The sequence below is a fragment of the Poecile atricapillus genome, chromosome W (assembly GCF_030490865.1).
Source record: "Poecile atricapillus isolate bPoeAtr1 chromosome W, bPoeAtr1.hap1, whole genome shotgun sequence".
Taxonomy (NCBI): domain Eukaryota; kingdom Metazoa; phylum Chordata; class Aves; order Passeriformes; family Paridae; genus Poecile; species Poecile atricapillus.
Window position 1 is genome coordinate 92,887,750 of NC_081288.1, and position 21,756 is coordinate 92,909,505.

General features: G+C 42.4%; 1 protein-coding gene across 1 annotated transcript in view; it reads left to right on the forward strand.

The window, feature by feature from the left end:
- LOC131591629 (SET-binding protein-like) overlaps positions 1-21,756 on the forward strand; it is a 510,094-nt gene that overhangs the window by 46,558 nt on the left and 441,780 nt on the right. Inside the window, exon 2 of the mRNA XM_058862520.1 lies at positions 14,353-15,013. Within this exon, the coding sequence (XP_058718503.1) occupies positions 14,522-15,013 (492 nt within the window). The 5' untranslated portion in view covers positions 14,353-14,521. The remainder of the gene's footprint in view (positions 1-14,352; positions 15,014-21,756) is intronic.

A 21,756-nucleotide genomic window follows, 5' to 3' on the forward strand; every position in this document is an offset into this window, starting at 1 on the left:
TTTTATTAACCATTCCATACCTGGGAATAATCTGTTCCAAAAGGGTTTTACATACCACATTAGCTGTAGCCCTGTCAGCGGGAATTGCTTCCACCCAATGAGTTAAATGGTCTACTACTACCAATAGGAACTTCCATCTTTGCACCTGGGGAAGTTCAGTGAAATCCACTTGAATACTTTGGAATGGCCGTAGGGATAATTCACGGCCACCTAATGGTGTTTTTCTCATTATTTTTCTATTTACCTTTTGGCAAGTTATGCAGTTTTCAGTTATTTGTTTCGCTACCCCAAAAATTCCAATGCATCCAAAATCCCTTAGAAAGTGATTACACAAAGCCTGAGAACCACAATGAGTTTTCTGATGCATATCTTCTAATATTTTCCTGGTGAGTGGCTTATTAAGTAACTGTCTCCCATCAGGGAGTTTCCACTTTCCAGATTGATCCTGTTCTCCCCCTATATTAAGTAATTCTTTTTCTTCTTTCTCACTAAATTTAGGGATTTCCAATTCTTCCCTGTCTGGGGTCAAAATTAACATAACTCATTTGTTCCCATTTTCTGCTGCCTCTTTAGCCTCCTGATCTGCCAAGTTATTCCCTCTTATTTCTGGGGTCGTTCCCTTTTGGTGCCTTTGATATGTACTACAGCTATCTCCTCAGGCAGTTTTAATGCTTCTAAAACTTCTTAAGTAAGTCCTTCATGTACTAGTCCTTTCCCTTTTGAGTTTAGTAACCCCCTTTCTTCCAAAATTTTCCCAAATGTACGGATTACTCCAAAGGAATACTTTGAGTCAGTATAGATGGTCCCCTTTTTATGTGCTAAATGCTCTAGTGCTCTTTTTAGAGCATATAATTCACAAGATTGAGCAGACCAATTTGAAGGTAGTCTTCCTTTTTTGATGGTCTTCATATTTTCCCCATCAACTACAGCATATCCCAACATTCTTTTTCCTTGCGAGCATCTGGATGAACCATCAACATATATTTTTTTTCCCTCCAGAAGGGCTTGTTCTGCTAAATCTTCCCAAACTTTAGTTTGGCATTGTATAATTTCCAGACAATTATGTGCCAAATTGTCTTTTGGTTCCCCATACAGAAATTGGGCTGGATTGAGACCTCTGCTTGTTTCTATTGTCAAATCATTATTGTCAATCAAGATTGCTTCATATTTTAACATCCTGGAGTCTGTTAACCATTTCTCAGTTTTTTGATTTAGCACATTTTGGACCACATGGGGTGTGCACACAATTAATTTACTTCCAAAGGTTGAGCTTACGGCTTTCCTCCACCAAAATAGCAGTAGCTGCCATGGCTTGAAAACATACCGGCCAGCCATGGCTTACTGGATCCAATAATTTGGATAAATAGGCTATTGGCTTTTTTATCGCCCTCCCCTCCCCCCATTCTTGAACTAAAACCCCATGAGCTACTCCATTTTCCACATTCACATATAAATGAAAGGGTTTTTCTAAGGAGGGTAGGCTCAGGGCTGGTACTGAGGCTAGTTTCAATTTCAATTTTTCTAATTTATCATCATCATCTTTAGTCCAACTTATATTGTCCCCCCCTGTCAATTTCTCATACAAAAATTTTACTGCTTGTGTGTATCCTTCAATCCACAATCTGCAATATCCCAGCAGTCCTAGCAGTTTCCTAACCTCTTTCTTTGAAGAGGGAGGAGGAAGGGATAGGATCCCTGCAATTCTTTCAGGATTTAATTTCCTGCTCCCTTTGCTTATCAGGTGACCGAGATATTTTATCTCTGATTCCACAAACTGTAACTTTCCTTTTGATACTCTGAGTCCCTTTTCCTCAAGAAAATTCAAAAGTTTTATAGTAGCTTCTCTAACTTCAGCTTCAATTTCTCCTGATATTAGGAGATCATCCACATATTGGATGATTTGTATTCCTACAGGAGTGGGGAAAGTTTGTAATATCTCTTCTAAGGCTTGCCCAAATAGATTTGGGGACTCTGTGAATCCTTGTGGTAATTTTGTCCATCTTAACTGTTGCTTTCTCCCAGTATTCGGATCTTCCCATTCAAAGGCAAAAATATCTCGGCTTTCTTCCGCTAGTGGACAGGCCCAGAAAGCATCTTTAAGATCCACCGCACTGAACCACTGATGATGAGGTGGGACTTTGCTTAAAAGAGTATAAGGATTAGGAAGCACAGGGTTATTGAGACACCGCTAGCTATTCATGAGTCTTCACAGAAGTAAGAGTGAATGCCGTTTATTTCTATCTTTAGCACACCTTTATAGGGTTTGCCAGGGTCCGTGGGCTAAGCAAGTTACTATTGGCTAATACACACAGGTTTACATTTTTTCTCCTGTACACAAGGATATTGTTTTGCCTTATTCTCTCTCCTGCAGGAAAGTTCCAAGGACTTTAGTCTTTAATATCACAACTTATTCCAAAGGCTGGTTTGTGCAGACAGGCCTTTACTAATATATAAAATATTCACTACAATTCCCCCTTTCTCTTTTTGCACAAGCCAGGCTTTGGATGCAACTCGTTCTACACTTTTACAAAGACAAGATAACATACAACTTAAAACCACTATCTCCATTAACACCATAAGTAAAATCCATCTCCCTTCTAGCACAAGAGATCTTAATTATCTAGTGATGCCCCAGCTGGTGACCCAACTTCCAATGGGGTCACTATCTTCTTTCAGGGAATGTAACCCATCCTGTGGCTGTTGTAGTTGCTTATGGATGGAAACTGAATGATCAGTAAGATTCAAGCAGCACATGCCTTCAAACTCCTCACAACCATGTCCTTGTGTTAACAGCAAAAAGTCAATTGCAAATCGATTTTGCAATACTGCATGACGTACACTACTCACATCAGCTGAAAGTTCACTTAACATTGTTGATGTTCAGTTCTTTCCTGGTCTAATAAGCTAGCTTTTTAGAGTTGACAAGCTTTTAGCAGCAGCTGCTCCTGGAGTAAAAAAGGAGGCTAGCCATATTATAACATGACCCCAAAAGTCTGGGTCTCTAACATCATCACATTGTAAGTCATTCAGGCTTTGCTTTGACCATTAGATGTTTTTTATTTTCCCAGCTATATTCAGAAATTGATGTAAGTTTGGATAGAACAAAGTAAGTTTCCCAAGATAACAGGGTCTTCCATGTGGACTAGCAGGAATTCCATTCCATGCTCTATCTCCACAGATTAAGAATATTGAACTAGGTAATCGCCTTGGTAATCGTCCTGTGAGATTGCACCGTGAATAAAAGGCTTTACTTTTCGTATTAGTGATAAGATCAACTATAGGGTTAATTGTAGCTCAATGTTGCATCACTTTGTTGGAGTGGCTTTTTGTCGGGGGCTCAAATATTATCCATCCACCTGAGGTATTGGTGGAACCTAACAAATCCAATTCTTCACATCTTTTTAAATCTTAAAACAGAGAACAACTGAAAAAAATTAGTAAGGACACAACATCATGACAAAACCACAAAATTTCTGTTGGCAAACTGTCTATGTAGATTTCAGACACAACTTTGTCCTGGCAGCTCCACTTCTGATCTTGTCTGGTGTATCAAGGTTGTGTGGTGACTTCTCTGTTCACTGGATCTCATGTGTTCAGAGGCAGACAGTCTGGTCAGATGAATAGGTGATCTTTTTTAACCTGTCAATAAAACACAGACACTTCTCCCCTTGAAGTCAATGAGTCATTTTGGCTTAGCTGTGGTACACCCAATTGTAAATTTAGATTATATGATCTTTCTAAATCTTTGATGTAAATATTTCATTCTTATGGTCCAAATTTTTAATACACATATTGCACTAATCAAATGTTTTTAGGGCATCAATTCCCCCCATATTTTATAATAAAAATGAAATGTACTTCTGTCATACACATCAACATTAACTCAAAACCATATACAAAATAAATAAAACGTATAGCAGTTAAAAATCAGTCAAATAACAGACATTATTAATAACATATGTAATATAAAACTACCATTAACTACTAAAACACTGCACCAGCATCTCATAGTCTGCAAACAAACAAAAAAAATCAGTGAATGATTGGATAAACACCTCCGGAAATGATTCTCCAAACCCACTTCAAAATTGATCCAGCTGTCATATTAATAGAGTCAAATTGCTAAGTCAAAAAGTGACTCAAATACTGATTTGGTACAGAAAACATCTGGATCTGTTTGGCAAACATTCCGTCCAGGTAAAGTCAAGGCTTGGCCAGGGCCTTAGACTTTAAACTGGAAAGATGCCTCTTAACCCATTTCTAAATCAAGGTTCTCCATAGTAGCAGCTATGAGATGCTTACAGCACAGCAAACTGTTGAAATACATTTGTACAGAGCAAATGATCAGAAGCCTTCGGTAACAGACCAATTAAACCACTCAACAGTTGGTTTAATCTGAAGCCTCTCCCATGGCAGTTGACCCTCAGCAATGCTACATTTTCTTGGAATTCTGGAAACACTGAAAAACAATAAAGCTATAAATAAAACCTGCATAGATTGCAACAAACAATAGAACTCCTGATGAAATCAAGGGTGTCACAGACTGCTGTCACCTCTATCCACAAGCTGGTGTTCATCAGTGTTCTATCACAGCTGCTTCAGTTGTAGTTACCTTCATCTCTCTAGGAAAATACCTATACTTTGCAGTTTAAACAAGTGCCTCCAATAAAACATAAAACAATTTAAGTTAAACAATATTTAAACCCAACAATAATTATTTATGACAAAAGGAAATAACAAAACTTAACCTTAAAAGAATATCCAAGTTATAAAACTTAACTTAAAACCATTCAAGCCTAAACATAATAAAACTTGTCTATTCTTAATTCTATTAACACTTAATCTATATTAAATAAAAACATACCTTAATCTTATTCTGTTACTACAAAAAGCAGCTAAAAGTTTGATATATACCTTTTAAACACAATATAACAGTAACATGGATTTACTAAAAAGATTATAAAAATGGAACAAATACATCACAATTCTATGTCATCTAGCTTTGAGAATAACTCACAATAACTGCAAATGTTTCTAAAAATACTTATTCATAACAGAAATTTGCCTAGTATATGCTTAAATTGGTGAGGATTTTAAAGTGCGGTTTTTCTAGAGAAAAACCACTACAACACAGGATTTGGCAAGTTGCCATTCAGCTTTTGTAATGCTTTTCAGAAACATCAAGTCCAATTAATTAAAATCTGAAGTCTAAATTGGTATATATGCTGTTATATATGTTTTATATACCAAAAGGACTCACATTAAAATTACCTTATTAAAATTGTGGAAAAAACAATCAAATGGGCAATATATGCTTTAACTTTGTCTTGTACAGTAAAGTTCTCCTAGCTAATTATTTTTCAAACCATAAATATTTTTTGTAGATAACATTAATTGGAAGGTTATTTTCTTAGTAGTTGTAAATCATTCAATATTTTACATTATGTTTTAAAACTAATTATTGCAAGGTAACTTTTACTTCTGTTAATATTCACCTTAAACACTTTTTTAAAAAGGGGCTTTTTAAACTATCAAAGAATCACAATAATTTCTCTAGTAACTCTAAAAAACTGCAACTGCATACATTCATAATTACTTAAAACACAGAATTAACGCTAAAAGGGTACATAAAGACATTTTAAAAAACCAATGAATCATGACTTTTTAACAAACTGGGTACTATCCCGGTGCTTTTTCTTAGAGAGGGAGTGGGGGGGGGTGGACTGCCTGCTCAGCTGCTTCTCTCTGCTGCTGTTATAATTCTTCACGTCCCCCAGATAGTCTCACAGTGAGGAAAATAGGAGAGAAGAAAAAAAAAACTCAGAAAGTTAACTTTTAACGAATGCACTTCTTTCTCTCAATCTCTCTTGTTGTTCGCAGATAGAGAAAAAAAGGGCGCGATTTTACAAAAGCAGGCGATGTTACATGAAAAGTCTCTCAGGGCCAGGTAGTAACAACGGTGACCATTGCAGTTTATCAACTCTTAATTACAGTGATGAATTTTGAACTAGATACCATATAGTTAGCCATTTTTTGGCTATTTTGTCTCGCTTTGAAGCTGTCTGAGCCACCTGTTTCTGCTCAACTGCTTCTGTAATTGTTCAGTGTGGCCTTGGAACTTTTTCTGCACTGCCTCTGCCCTGGGGGTGCCTTTGTTCTCTGCGCACACCTCAGTGCTTTCCCCCATCGATGTGGCAGGAGGTGACTGGTGTGGCAAGTCCATCTCGGGCTGAGCCATGGCTTCTAAAGCGGTGGTTGTGACCCTGGACTCAGCCTTCGTATCTTTTAAGGTAGTCAGCACAATTTTCCATACCGAACTGAGTGCGACTGCGACTTTACTCTTTTCTGTGATTGCCGTGTCCCACATCAGAGCCCTTATATCCGTCCATTCTTCTTTTGTGACAGTTCTTCTATTTGTCATTAAAATGGCAGTTAGCATGTGTCTTCCTCCTTATCATTTAGCCTACAGGGGCTAGGCCCTTGCTCTGTAGACAAGCAGTTAGCCAAACCCATTAACTCGCATTCCATTCCCTTATCATCTTAGTCCACGAGGGTTTGTTTTTCCAAGAGCAGTTAGTGTTAGGCATAGCATCTCCTATTCACTTATCATCCTAGCCACTTCCAGGGCTAGGCTTCTTGTCTTGCAAAAGAAGTTGCGATAGAGCATAGCAGCCAACATTCAACTTTTATTAGTCTATACTTTATACTAAATGTGAAAAACAAAGTTCACTCTCCTGTTAAATTTTAAAAGGTTTAATAAAGACAATAAGAGACATAAAATAAAGCAAAGAGTAATGGCCGGGTGCCTTGGCGCTCTGCCAAGAGCACACCTAGTATCTTTTGGAACACTCTTTTTATCCCATCCTGCTGTGAGGGTTTAATGCTTATTCAAAGTTTTTCAAGAAGTATTCTGCATGGTCCCTCCCTGGTTCCACCTTTTTAAAGCATGCTCTGTACGATTTTTATTTCTTCTGATCATCATTTTATTTGGGCTGGATTTCCTTTGTCTGAAAATGGTCAGTGTTGATAACAGTCTGGGCCCCTCGTCCTGCCCCTGATGGCAGCTGGACTTCATGTCCTTCCACTGTCAACCGTCTGGTCCTTGCTGCTGATAACAGCCTGGTCTCCATGCCCTGCAGCTGATAACAGCCTGGCCTCCCATTGTCTTGCCCGATGGGGTTATCTTGCTTTGTCCCGATTAGACATAGCCCTAACGTTTGAAATTCTTCTACCCCTAAAACTTGCTAAGAGAGAAAATATAGCAAAAAAGCATAGAACATATAACAATTATCCTAATACTTGCGAAAAAGCTAATATTACAATATGAATTCACAACAGGTAACAAACAAGAAGAGCTAGAAGCCATGGTACAACAGCAAGCTATGATGTAGTTGCCATCACAGAAACATGGTGGGATGATTCACATAGTTGTAGTACTGCACTGGATGGCTACAAGCTCTTCAGAAGAGACAAGAAATGGAGAAGAGGTGCAGAGGTGGCCCTTTATATTAGGGAGGCTTTTGACGCCATAGGTATTGAAACTAATGACAATAAAGTTGAATGCTTATGGGTAAGAATTAAGGGGAAGGCCAACAAGGCTGACATCCTACTGGGACTCTGTTATCATCCACCAAACCAGGAAGAAGAGGTGGACAACTTATTCTGTAAGCAGCTAAATAATGCTTCAGGATCATCAGCCCTTTATCTTGTAGGTGACTTCAATCTGCCAGACATCTGTTGGGAACTTAATACAGCAGAAATAGGTCAGTCCAGGAAATTTTTAGAGTGCATGAAGAACAACTTTTTGTCACAGCTGGTAGGTGAGCCCACCAGGGGAGGGACTATATTAGATCTTTTGTTTGCAAATAGAGATGGGGTGGTGGGAGATGTGGTGGTTAGAGGCTGGTGGGAGATGTGGTGGTTGGAGGCCGCTTGGGGCATAGTGATCATGAAACTATACAATTCTAGATATTTGGTGAAATCAGGAGGAACACCAATAAGACTTTTACACTGGACTTCCGGAGGGCAGACTTTGGCCTATTCAGGAGACTTATTCAGAGAGTTCCTTGGGAAGCAGCCCTTAAAAACAAAGGAGTTCAGGAAAGGTGGGTGTGCTTCACAACAGAGATCTTGAGGGAACAGGAACAGACTGTCCCTGTGTGCCAAAAGATGAGTAAATGAGGCAAACATCCAGCCTGGATGGGCAAGGAGGTTTGGAAGAAACTTAGGAATAGAAAGAGGATGTAGCATCTTTGGAAGGAGGGTCAGGTCTCTCAGGAAGTATTTAAGGGCCTGCTAGAGCATGTTGGAAAAAAATTAGGAAGGTCGAAGCTCAGTTTGAACTTCAAATGGCAACTTCTGTAAAGGATAATGAAAAATGTTTTTACAAATATATTAATGGCAAAAGGAAGGGTAAGACCAACCTTTGTTCTTTATTAGATGCGGGAGGGAACTTAGTAACTGCAGATGAGAAGAAGGTGGAAATGCTCAATGCCTTCTTTGCCTCAGTTTATAGTGGAAAAACAACTTGCCTTCAGGACAACTGTCCCTCTTGGGTTGGTTGATGGTGTCAGGGAAAAGAATGGTCCCCCCGTTATGCAGGAGGAGGCAGTCAGACAACTGCTGAGATGCTTGGATATTCATAAATGTATGGGACCAGATGGGATGCATCACAGGGTGATGAGGGAGATGGCAGATGAGCTTGCAAAGCCACTCTCCATCATTTACCAACAGTCTTGGCTCACTGGTAAGGTCTCAGATGACTGGAAGCTGGCCAATGTGACACCAATTCACAAAAAGGGTGGGAAGGAGGATCCCAGTAATTATAGACCAGTCAGCCTGACCTCAGTACCTGGTAAGGTAATGGAGCGGTTTATACTGAGTGCCGTCACACAGCACTTACAGGATGGCCAGAGTATCAGACCCAGCCAGCATGGGTTTAGGAGGGGTAGGTCATGTTTGACCAACCAGGTATCCTTTTATGACCAGGTGACCTGCCTGCTGGATGCAGGAAAGGCTGTGGATGTTGTGTACCTGGACCTCAGCAAGGCCTTTGACACTGTCACCCACAGCATACTCCTGGAAAAGCTGGCAGCCCTTGGCTTGGACAGGAGCACTCATTTCTGGGTTAAAAACTGGCTGGATGGCCAGACCCAGAGAGTTGTGGTGAATGGTGCTACATCTAGCTGGCAGCCAGTCACCAGTGGTGTCCCTCAGGGATCTGTGCTGGGGCCAGTTCTGTTCAATATTTTTATTGATGACATGGAAAAGGGAATTAAGTCTATCATTAGTAAATTTGCAGACGACACTAAGCTGGGAGCACGTGTTGATCTGTTGGAAGGTAGGATGGCTCTGCAGGGGGACCTGGAACAGTTGGATAGATGGGCAGAATCCAATAAGATGAAGTTTAATAAGTCCAAGTGCCGAGTCCTGCATTTTGGCCACAATAACCCCTGCAACATTATAGGCTGGGGACAGTGTGGCTGGACACTGCCCAAGCGGAAAGGGACCTGGAGGTACTGGTTGACAACCTCCTGAATGTGAGCCAGCAGTGTGCCCTGGTGGCCAAGAAGGCCAATGGCATCCTGGCCTGTATCAGGAATAGTGTGGCCAACAGGAGCAGGGAAGTCATTCTCCCCCTATACTTAGCACTGGTGAGGCCACACCTTGAGTATTTTGTCCAGCTCTGGGTGCCTCATTTTAGGAAGGACGTTGAGACACTTGAGCGGGTCCAGAGGAGGGCAATGAGGCTGGTGAAGGGCTTGGAACATAAGCCCTATGAGGAACGATTGAGGAAGCTGGGGTTGTTTAGCTTGGAGAAAAGGAGACTCAGGGGCGACCTTACCACTCTACAACTTCCTGAAAGGTGGTTGTTGTCTGGTGTGGGTTGGTCTCTTGGTGGTGGAGGCACCATCCTTGGATGTGTTTAAAAAAAGACTGGATATGGCACTCGGTGCCATGATCTAGTTGAAGTGTTAGGGCATAGGTTGGACTCGATCTTGAAGGTCGCTTCCAACATAGTCATTCTGTGAATTCTGTGAAACATGTCCAGAGAAGAGCAATAAGGCTGGTAAAGGGCTTGCAACACAAGTCCTATGAAAAACGGCTCAGGGAGCTGGGGTTGTTTAGTGTCGAAAAAATGAGACTCCGGGGTGACCTTACCACTCTCTACAACTACGTGAAGGGTGGCTGTAGTTACATTTCGGTCGGTCTGTTCTCCCAGGCAAGAACTGACAGCACGAGAGGACACAGTATTAAGCTGCACCACGGGAAGTTAAGGTTAGACATTAGAAAGAAATTCTTCACTGAAAGAGTAATTGCATGCTGGAATCATCTGCCCCGGAAGGTGGTGGAGTCACTGTCCCTGGACGTGTTTAAAAAAAGACTGGATGTGGCACTCAGTGCCATGATTTAGTTGATGAGGAGGTATTAGATCATAGGTTGCACTCGATGATCTTGTATAGATGCACAAAACGCTCGCGGTGAGAGACTTCTCCAGGGTCAAGCTGTTTAGGTATAAGCAATTTATTATATGGGCAAAGGGAGGAAGAGACCTGTATCCGCTGCCAGCCTCGGCGTACACGTGGTCAGGGAGGGAGAGAGAGTGGAGCGGGGAGAGAGATAGTTTAAGAGCCAGGGGAGAGAGCTTAAAGAGAGAGGGGAGAACAAGAGTAAGAGAGGGAGAGAGGAGAGAACAAGGGAGGCTTAAGAGAGAGGGGGAAGCAAGAGAGGAGTAAGAGAGAACACAAGAGAGTTAAGAGAGTGGGGAGAATAAGAGAGCGAAGTGCTTGTTACAATACATTATATGCTTTTCTATAGTGAATATTCTAATTCCCAGTAACCAATCACTAAGACACACCCACTAAAGAATTTACATATAGCCTATAAGAACTACAACATTACCATATAGTGTTACATTTCAAACTCTAAAAGCTTTACAAATTCTTCTCTTGCTGCTTGACCTTTGGATTCTCTATCTGCAGAAGGACATTGTTTCATCAACAGGGATTCTCCTTTAGCTGGTGAGGCTATTGTTCTTTGGATATTTATTAACAAGCACTCAGTATCCCATGACTCAAAGCTAGCTCTCATTTCTACTTCGATTCTTTTGTTAAACAATCATATTCATAAGGTTTCCCTGTTTCATCCTCCGCAACAATCTTGGAGGTCTTTTCCAACATAGTTCATTCTGTGATTCCATGACCATTCACAGCTTCTACCATTAACTTTGTCTGAGACTTTGTAAGGTACAGAATATTAGTGCTTCTATCTCAAAGAGTTCCATCTGTGATGTTCTAAAGGAAGTCAACATTTGAAGGATGAGAGCACAGTCTGTGTATCAGTCAGCCCAAGCCTTTGCCACATGCCTTGGATCAAAAAGACTGGTTTCTGCTAAGGAAGGCAGAAACCTCCCTTTGAAATGGAAAAAAAATGTAAACTACAACCCCCCCCCCCCCCCCAAGTATTATAATTTTGAAATCAAGGTGCTCTCAGTCAAAGATATGGGAATAGGAATAACAGTTCTTTACTAAGGAAATTAAAATAAAAATGCCGTAGTACAAAAAAAACAAAACAAAAGCAACCCACTGACAGAGTCAGAATACAACCTGGCACCCTGTTGGTCAGGGTGTTGGTAGCAGTCCAATTAAATGGTGGCTGCAGTCCTCCTGGAGTGACAGATGTGGTTCTGTTGAAACAGTGATCCCGTAGAATGGTGTAGTTTTCCTCTGAAGGTCTGGTGATGTAAATGGGTCCAGTCTCTCTCTGGGAATTCAGTGGAGATAGGCTGCTGTGGTGTTATGAGTCTCCAAATATATACATGTTTAGATGCTTGGCTCCTCCCCCTGTATGGAGCATCTCACAATGGGATGATGTAATTTTATCAATCATGCAGTGAGAATCAATGGCCCATTAACAGAAGATATCCCCCTGGAGAGAGGATGGGTCCTGGAAGAGATAAAGAACACTGCCTCACCTGGTTTTAAGAGATAGTAATATAATACATACTTTTGGTTACATCTTGCATTGCAACCTGTCCTGGTTTAGGGCAAATTGGGGAGAAAACCTCTGAATGGGGTCCCTTCAAAAAGCAAATTCTAGCAGCCTGTCCCCCAACTGGTTCAGAAAAATATTTCCTTGGTGAAAAGTGGAAAAAACTGTTTATTTAACAGAAATTGAATAATATTAAACAATAAAATGTCTCAGTGTTTGAAGAGATGGCAAATCCAGAAAAGTCCTTTTCATGGGGTGTAGCTCAGCACGCTCAGTCTCATCATTCCCTCTGGCACTGGAAAGTGCCAAGGCTCAGGCCCCAGTGGACCACAGGCGTGAGCTCCTGGTGTTTTCCTGGGGTTTCAGTCCAGAGCAGGTTGGAACAGATCCAAGAAAAGAGGAAAACAAAAACAGTCTGCGGAACTTCTCTGCCTCAGCTAGCTAAAAACTAACTAAAAGCAAAGGAGAGCTCTGTCCTGCTGTCTGTCCGTGCTGCAGACAACACAGTCCAGGAGCAGGATGCGGGGGATTGAGTGCCATTTCTGAAAACAAACTGCGCGCTTCTTCTTTCCCCCCCTTTGCTCTCAGAGCCAGTCTCAAAGGTGCAGAACTTAATATGTGGCATAAACAGAACAGATTATTTAGGATACAAACATCATAAAGTCACCTCAGGACACAACCCAAGACACCACAGAGCACCAGTACTCAAGTGTCACACTATATTAGGAACAGTGAGGTAGTAATGACATGGACTCTCTTGTGCTTTAAACAGGAGAACAAGGCTTATTAGCCCAGATCTTCTTTTATAGACAAGTACACAAAGGTCAGGAAAGATAAAACCCTTATTGGTCAGTAAACTAACACATCACCATTATTGCTCAGTGGGGTACACCACCTTCTCTTGCAAGAAAACAAGAAACTGACAAACAACACCTGCAAGGATGTCTTCTATCTCTAAAGGATTATTTTGATTCCTCCTTATGATTTCCCAGGCCACTTTCTCAGGCTAGTCTGAGAAAGTTATGTGACTTGCTTTTCCACAGACACTGGGGTCCCTGCTTGCTGCTTGCATTTAGCATCCATACCCAAGGACATGAGGAACTCTGGACAATATTGAGTTTAGCTTTCTTCCACCACCCTCAATACTTGGGACACTGACATGCCCTGCATGAGATGCAGGTGGATCCTTCTGCACTTCCAGAACCCAAGGGAGTATCTTGGGCAGTAGTCGGTGTCTAATGAATAATTTGTCCAGAGCAGGTTTCCCCCCAGAATAACTGGCAGCCAAGGACATATCTTTCTCAAACCAGGCAAATGGGGAAATAGGGAGTTTGAAACTGCTGCCTAATTGTATTAGTTTGAAAGCAAACAAGTGAGAGACTCCAAGTCAGAATTACAATTTAATAGGAAAATTAAAATAAATGCAATAGTACAAAAACACTCAGAGAGTCAGAATATCACCTGACATCCTGTTGGTCAGGGTGGTGGTAGCAATCCCATTAAATAGTGGTTGCAGTCCTCTTGAAGTGATATATGTGGTTCTGTTGAAGAGGTGATCCTGTAGAAGGGTCTGGTCTTCCTCTGAAAATCCAGTGGTGGTTATGTAGCTCTTGTTCTGGGGGAATCTGGTATGTAAGGGCTACTGTGGTGTTCTAAAACTCAGATTTTATCCAGGTAGGAATGCTTGGTTCCTCCCCCTGGGCAGAGCATCTCACAATGGGATGATGTAATTTTATGAGTCATGCAGTGAGGCTTGATGGCCCAGTAACAGAAGATATCTGCCCCAGAGGGAGTTATCAGGGATGAGTCATGGAAGAAAGAAACAACACTGCCCTACCTGTTTTTAGCAGATGGTAATAGAATACATTCTTTTGGTTACATCTTGCATTGTCACCTAAGACACTGATTCATAGGGCAGCACCATGTTTTCTGTGCTCTGATCATTGGGTATTGTTTAACCCAAGGCAAGCATCTGCCTCTATATTTTTCCCTTCTGAAAAACCCTGTGATAGCAAGCACTTTGAAGCAACAAGGGTATATGGGTGTGGAAAGCTGGTTGTCCCCCCATTTATTTCATATATATCCCAAGTTCAGTGGAAGGCATTTACATTTAGAAAACATACATATATATATATATATAAATTTATCAATACACGTGGTTATCATTCCTTGCTTTGTGATACCAGATCCAGCCCTCATAAATGCTGTCAAGCCTTGGTTCCCATTTTGCTTCAAGGAAAGCCCTTAAGATGCAGGGGAAGCCCAAGCATGCTCTGTGCCTTGTTTCAGTTAGCTCCACACTTAGGTTCGATACATGTCCGCATGCTAACTTCCTTTTTTTCTTCTCTTTTCTTTTAACAGTGCCAGATCTGGTCTCTTCTGAGCTCCTTGCAGCCTTTGGGTGATTAGGACATTGAATTTGGTGGACAGCTACCATTCGTTCCCTTGGATCGTACCTGCCCTTGCTTTCCTAATCCCCTCCTGCGTTCCCCTTCCCTCTGATAAAACTCCAGGGTGTTGCAGTGTTGCTATGGAGTCCAGAGAGGCTCTGGGCAGTTCTTGGCAAAGGGGGGGTAAGGCAGACTTTCTTCGAGCTGCTGTCACCTCTGTGAAGCCTCTGTCTGCCTCCTGCTGTGTGAAGGAGACAATGCTGCCTGTGGCAGGCTCGGGGAAAGGGATCCTGGTGAGTGGCAAGAGGCTGGAGCCTGAGGAAAAGGACGAGCTGGGTTCTGGGAGAGATGTGGATTCCACTTCCAATGCAGACAGCGAGAAATGGGTGGTGGGAGATGGACTGGAGGAGCAGGAATTTTCCATCAAGGAGGCTAACTTTACAGAGGGGAGTTTAAAACTAAAGATCCAGACCACCAAGAGAGATAAGAAGCCCCCAAAGAACTTGGAGAACTATATTTGTCCTCCTGAGAGCAAAACCACCATCAAGCAATCTGGGGAGCAGAAGCTTTCTCGAGCTAGTAAAAATAGCAAGGCAGATAAAGAGGAGAACAGATCACACTCCAGAAAGAAGGTAAGTCTTATTCTTTCCTCTATTTTTCCTTTCTCTTGAAAGCAGAGGGACAGGAGGGGATTAAATCTGCTGAAACAGTTTGTGTCCAAGACATAACCTTTGCAAAGTTTGCAAAGCTTTGCTTGGCCATGCAGGAAGTAACACAGAGTGGGTGTCATCCTGCATCGCTGCATGCCCTGCAGGGATGATCTTGAACTATCCTTCAGGTTAACCAGTTCAGAAGGGATCAAAAGTTCAGCCAGGATTCTTTTATTTTTGTCTGCAATTGAGGTTTAAGATTAATAATTGCATGAGTGGTAAATGAAAGAGCCCACTTCTAAACTGCTTTTTGCCTGAGTGCTAATACTTGAGTCTTTTGGCAGTTAAAGCTTTCAGCTTCATTTTTAAAATACAGGAATGTGCATTGTGAACAACTGAATCCATTCCTGTCTACTGGGGAAAAGGCTTCATTAATCGGGATGACAGCATTGTGTGATCAACAGTATAGTTATGTTTCAGAAAATGCTTCCACTATAAGTCTCATTTTCTCCTAGATACATAAAATTTTCTTGAAATATCCTTCTGCAGAGAAATTTTTGGTACTTTAGGTTTGGATAAAAATTAATCCTTTTATTTTTTCATTTAGTGAAGGAGAGGAAGAGGGAAGGGAAAAGAAAGAAAATCCTTTCTTTGTATGATCTGTTTAACCCTTTTGTTTTGCCATTAGCTTGATTTTTCAGTAGTGTCACCTACATTTAGTCTTAATATAAATTTAGTTTGAGTGCTTTAAGCAGTGCTGATCGGGAGAGGGACACCTGGTGACTACTCATGTCTTTTTGAGTGTAGTGGCGTTTATTGTCCTAGGCTTTAGCCAGGTTGAGGCTTTATCACAGTACAAATAGAATCATAGAATCACAGAAAGATAGAATCATATGAGTTAGAAGGCACCCACAAGGATCATCGAGTCCAACTCCTGGCCCTGCACAGAACCATCCCCAAGAGTCACACCATGTGCCCAAGAGCATTGTCCAAATGCTTCTTGAACTCTGTCAGGCTTGGTGCTGTAACCATTTCCCTGGGGAGCCCGTTCCAGTGCTCAACCACCCTCTGGATGAAGAACCTTTTCTGAACATCTAACCTAAACCTCCCCTGACTCAGCTTCATGCTGTTTCCTTGTGTCCTGTCACTGGTCATGAGAGTGAAGAAATTGGTACCTGCCCCTCTGCTACCTCTTGTGAGGATGTTGAAGACTGTGATGAGGTCTGACCTCAGTCTCCTCTTCTCCAGGCTGAACAGACCAAGTGACCTTAGCCACTCCTCATAAGGCTTCCCCTCCAGACCCTTCACCATCCTTATGACTCTCCTTTGGATGCTATCTAACAGCTTAATACCTTTTTTATATTGTGGTGACCAAAACTGCCCACAGGACTCAAGGTGAGGCTGCACCAGTACAGAACAGAGAGGGTTGGAAGGGACCTTAAAGGTCATCTAGTTCCAACCTTCCTGACATGGATGGGGACACCTTTCACTAAGCCAGGTTGCTCAGAGCTCCATCCAACCTAGCCTTGAACACTTCCAGGTATGGGACATGCACAACCTCTGGGCAACCTGTGCCAGTGCCTCACCACCCTCACAGGAAAAAAAAAAATATTCCTAATATCTAATCTAAATCTACTCTCTTTCAGTTTGAAGCCATTCCACCTTGTCCTGTCGCTACATGCTCTTGTAAAAAGTCCCTCTCCGTCTTTCTCGTAAGCTCCCTTCATGTACTGGAAGGCTGCAATTAGGTCACCCTGAAACCTTCTCTTTTTAGAGGCTGAACAATCCCAATTCTCTCAGCTTTTCCTCATAGGATAGGTGTTCCATTCCTCTAATAAGCTTGGTGTCCTTCCTCTGAACTTGCTCCAACAGGTCAATGTCCTTCCTGTGCTGGAGACCCCAGAGCTGGATGCAGCACTCCAGCTGTGATCTTACCAGAGTGGTAGAGGGGCAGAATCATCTCCCTCAACCTGCTGGCCACACTTCTTTTGATGTAGCCTAGGATACTCTGTCTCCTTAGTAGCATGTGGGCATCATGATGAGTTCAGAGAGGAACCCAAATTTGATGAAAGATTCATGAGTATCTCCAAAACCTGGACAAATTCATCTGGGTTGTAGGCACCCACTGATCAGAGCTTGGGGCATGACTTGGCTTTCCTGCTCATGCAGCTTGGATTCCTCTCCTGACATACACACTTCATGAATACTCAAAAGGGCTACTTGAAGCCTTGAGGAGGATAATTGCTAACAGCTGTCCCTGGACACAGCTTTCTTGGCAGACTGACTGAGACCAAAATTTTCAAAACTCTAAACCACTTATTGAAGCATCAACATTTCCCATTAAATCAAGGGAGAGCCCAAGGGGATTAACATTGCTCACTCTGAGAGTACTTCTCTTAGAAGCTGTACTTGAAAAGAAAGTAACAAATTAAGGTGATTTTTTTTTTCTCAGAATCATGCTAAATGGCATCATCCATGTGCATGAAAAAAGTAGCTCTTTTTACCGCAGCAGAGATTTGGCTCTATAACACCAAGATTTTCCCAACTATTGAGAGGAATAGGCTGTCTTCTTAGCACCAAGCAATGTCTTATTTCCACTTCCCTTTCCTCCTGAATATTTGCAGAGGTGATGAAAGTCACTACAGGAGGAGGAGAAGACTGGAAATGAGTGGGAGGGGTTCCAGTGCTGGAAGCACAATTACTTTCATGGCCAATGTGTGTGTTTCATGGTAGTTAGAGAGATTTTTGGGGGAAGATAGTGAAGAGGAAGCAGCAAATTGAAACATGAAGCTGAACCTGTCTGGTCCAATTTTGGGTTTCCCTGGGAGCATGCAGGAACCTTCTGCATAGAATCATAGAATATCCTGAGTTGGAAGGGACACACAAAGATCATTGAGTCCAACTCCTGGCCCTGCACAAGACACTCCTACAGAACAATGGTTCTGCATGTCCTTGCAGAACTGTTGAGAGCTACAGTAGTGGTTAAAGAAAAAAGTGATTGTCACATTTAAATGACTCTGGCGGTTTTGATATTTCAGAGTTAGGCTGTTTGATTGTCTGTTGCTTTCATCAGCACAAACTCCAGAAAAGCAGCTACTGGCAGCAGCAGGAGGGAACAATGCATTTAAACCAGTGGGTCAGACCTTCAGCTGGCATCACTCCACTGTCCTCTGTGGATTTTCGCCTGGAGAGTTTGGCCCAATGCATACATTTACCTTGCACATGGGAGCAGCATTATTATTTGAGTTTACCACCTTGCTCACGGATACAGGGCATATATAGAGGCCCCACAGACCATATATAAGCTCAAGCTCAATATAACCTGAACTGCAAGTGCTATTCTTGTGTCTGGTGGGTGGGAGCAATTGTTTTGCACCTCATGAAGTAGCACCTGAATTTATTTTTCCTCCTGAGGAGGAGCAAACTCTATCAGGACTTGAAAAATCACTTTAGTTTGTTGCATAATAATTACAGCCACATCTCCAGTAGTCCCCAGTGCTTTCAAATACCACTTCAGCATTCTTGCAGGAGCTTCAATACACACAGCACAGAGAGCAAGTAATGAAAACATGGAAGCAATTTAAGTAACAGCACGTGGATATACAATGGACTGGTAATGCCAGCAATGTAAAAAGGGACTGTGAACTGGGGATATAGCATTTATTCAGTGGCCACATAGGGAGAAAGAAGATATGCCTGTTCCTAAGCTTTACACTGCTCTGCTAATTAGGTAATAGGAGTTAGTGCCTGATTTCTAAAGCTGTGGTCTGGGGTACAGTGGTGATTAGAAGGGGCCTCTGTGGAGAGCCATGCTGCTCATGTGCCAAGGCCTGGGGTTTTTGCCTTTGATTACAGCTACTACACTATATTAAAAGACATAAACATACATTAAATAGTCATATTGCATTTCCATGAAAACAACTGCCTTGTGGATATTATGCAATCATGAATGTAAGGGAGGGAATCCAGGAGAGGGCCTTGCTGAATGCAATTGCTGATGCCCTGGACTGGGAAGTGAGAGCATCAGTGTTGGGAACTTTGAATGCTTGGCTGCAACACAACTTTTGGGGTTTCTTTTAAGTCATGACCATGCCAGGTTTCATATCAGCTTTCCCTACCAGAGGATAAGAGTGAAGGTAGTTTTCTAACCCCTTCCCCAAGGCTGCTTAGAAGGTGAATCAGCTTGGCCTGTCCCTGCAGCTGCTTGTGTAGCAATTGAAAGTGCACAAACGTTCTGTAAGTTTGATCTTATTTCAACCCTTTGGTGCCTGGGAATGGACTGGGCTGAACCCTTGCCACTTCTAAACCTACAAATGGCTCCATTTCATTTAATGTGATTGAAGAGGGAGGGAGGGAGGGAGGGAGGGAGGGAGGGAGGGAGGGAGGGAGGGAGGGAGGGAGGGAGGGAGGGAGGGAGGGAGGGAGGGAGGGAGGGAGGGAGGGAGGGAGGGAGGGAGGGAGGGAGGGAGGGAGGGAGGGAGGGAGGGAGGGAGGGAAAAAAAAAAAGCCAGGAGCCCAAAGGATGTCCTGCTGGTATGATGGAAAGTCCTGAAGAGGCTGCTCTTCTACCTACAGAAGGGTTACTGGAGTTCAGCTTCCTCAGCATCGCTAAAAGTGCCTTTTCCTTCAGATAAGGAAACATGCTATCAGTCTGGAAGAACACTGACAGCGTAGCACCAAATGCAATGAAGCAATTCATCAGCATTCCCTGACTGTCATGTAGAATTTAACAAGCCCCAGATAAGCAGTACATCCCCGGTTTTATTTCCTTTCTCCCTCTCCATTTGCTGCTCTGTTTTCTTGTGTCTGCAAACACTTCATTTTCCATCCTTTCTTTAAGCATAGCCTGACAAAGTCTTTGGACCTTTCATCATATGCATAATGTCCTGCTTTGGGCGATGTAAACTCATTTTTTTGTAATTATAATTGCACTGGGGTTTTTTTGAGAGCTTGGGAAGGGTGAATACATTTTATTACTGTGAGATAAGCAGCAGCAAGTCAATTAGAAGTAAAGCTTCTTTGTGTGCCGAGGAAACTCTATCCTTGGATTTTCTTAAACGTTTTTTTTCCTTTGAGTTCCTGTAGATATTTGCCATTTCTTTGCAGGAAGCAATTCTAGCACTTTTCCTCTTGAAGTTCAATTTATAGTGTTCCTTTCCTCTGTCCCATGCATGCAACTTTCTCCTGCAGTTTGTCTTTCCTTGAGGACTCTCATTCACACGCTTTCCCTATTACAACCCTCTTCTTACAGATCATGAACTCTGCCCACTCTCTCCTTCCCCCTCCTTTGCATCATTGACTGCACATTGCACTTTCCCTCCAGGTTCTCACATGCATCTGCAGCTCTTGTTGTATTTCCCCTTGCACCAGACTACTCTCCCCAGTGATTTGTGTGCATGATCATCCAGTTGCTCATAGTGCATGCTTATTCCTCTTTGATAAAAGCATCCCTATGTGAGATATCCTCTGAGTTAGCTCTTTCTGTTGCAATCCCAAACATGGCTTGGGGAGTTTATGTCAGTGCTTGCTCCCTGTGTTGCTTGTGGCTTAGAAAGAAGTCAGGTGTTTGTGGTGGTACCTGTTTGAAGTGGCAGACTTTGATTTACAGCTCCTTTTATTTTATTTTTTTTCCAAAAGGATGGAGTATCCATAGCCCCTTCAAGCCTGGATCTGTTTCTGTGCTGGTTTGGTCCCTACCCTTTCTAAGTAAAGCCTTGAGGCTGCTCTAAATGATGCTGGTGCCAGGTACCTGAAACTCACACTAACAGAGTGAACCGCAGCCTCTTCCTAGATTCTGGAATAGTGGAAGAGCCCCAGAAGTGCCAGCACAGTGGGGAAGCATTCTTCTCATTGACTTTAAGGTGAAACTAGATTTTGAGCAGTTGAGAGACCAATTCAGAGCTGCTGTAACAGGCAGGAATCTCCTGGAGTTTTTACAGTCTTTCTACACAAGCATATGGGTGCAATGCTACACAAACTCAGCTCTTTGATAGTCATCCCAGGTTTCTTTTCTTTGGCTAGCTTTTCTTTCTACCATATTGCTGAAGGCACAAATGAAACAGCTGCAGTTTGATGCCCTCCGACCAAAGGGTGATGAGGTAATGAAACAGGTTGCCCAGAGTTGTGGATGCCGTAACTACTTTGGGCTTTGCCCAAAAAGAGAGCAGGCATTAATTTCTTTGTAAAAACTTCAGAGCTTAAGAAAACAGTTTTGCTCTGATCTGAGAACTACTCAGGCCCAGATTCATCTTGGTCCTTGAAGGCACCTGAGGTGCTCAAAATGGACTCTGAGTCCTCCTGGGCTCACCTGCAGTCACCTGGAGGAGGCTGGTCCCTCCTATAGGTGGTTTAATCCTCCCTGTGATGAGCAGGGAGGGTTGAATCTCAGGTGTTACTCTTCCTTCTCCTTCTCCAAAGCCTCCTAGACAAGTGTCCGCATTGCATCATGTCATGGATATGTTGTGACGGGAATAGGGCAGTGTCTTTTCCAGCTTGGTCCTCTGCCTGAGCCAGCTGATGCCCATCTCTCACTGTCTGTCTGCTCCCAAACAACTGTGACCTTTTTTTTTTATTTTTTAATTTTTAAATTATTTTAATGTAGTCAAGTATTTCTTAAGAAAGCAAATATCTGGCTATTGAAGGACCCCCCAGCTATTCACCAGTCTTCACAGAAGTAAACGTGAACACTGTTTATTTCTATCTTTAGCACACCTTTTATAGGGTTC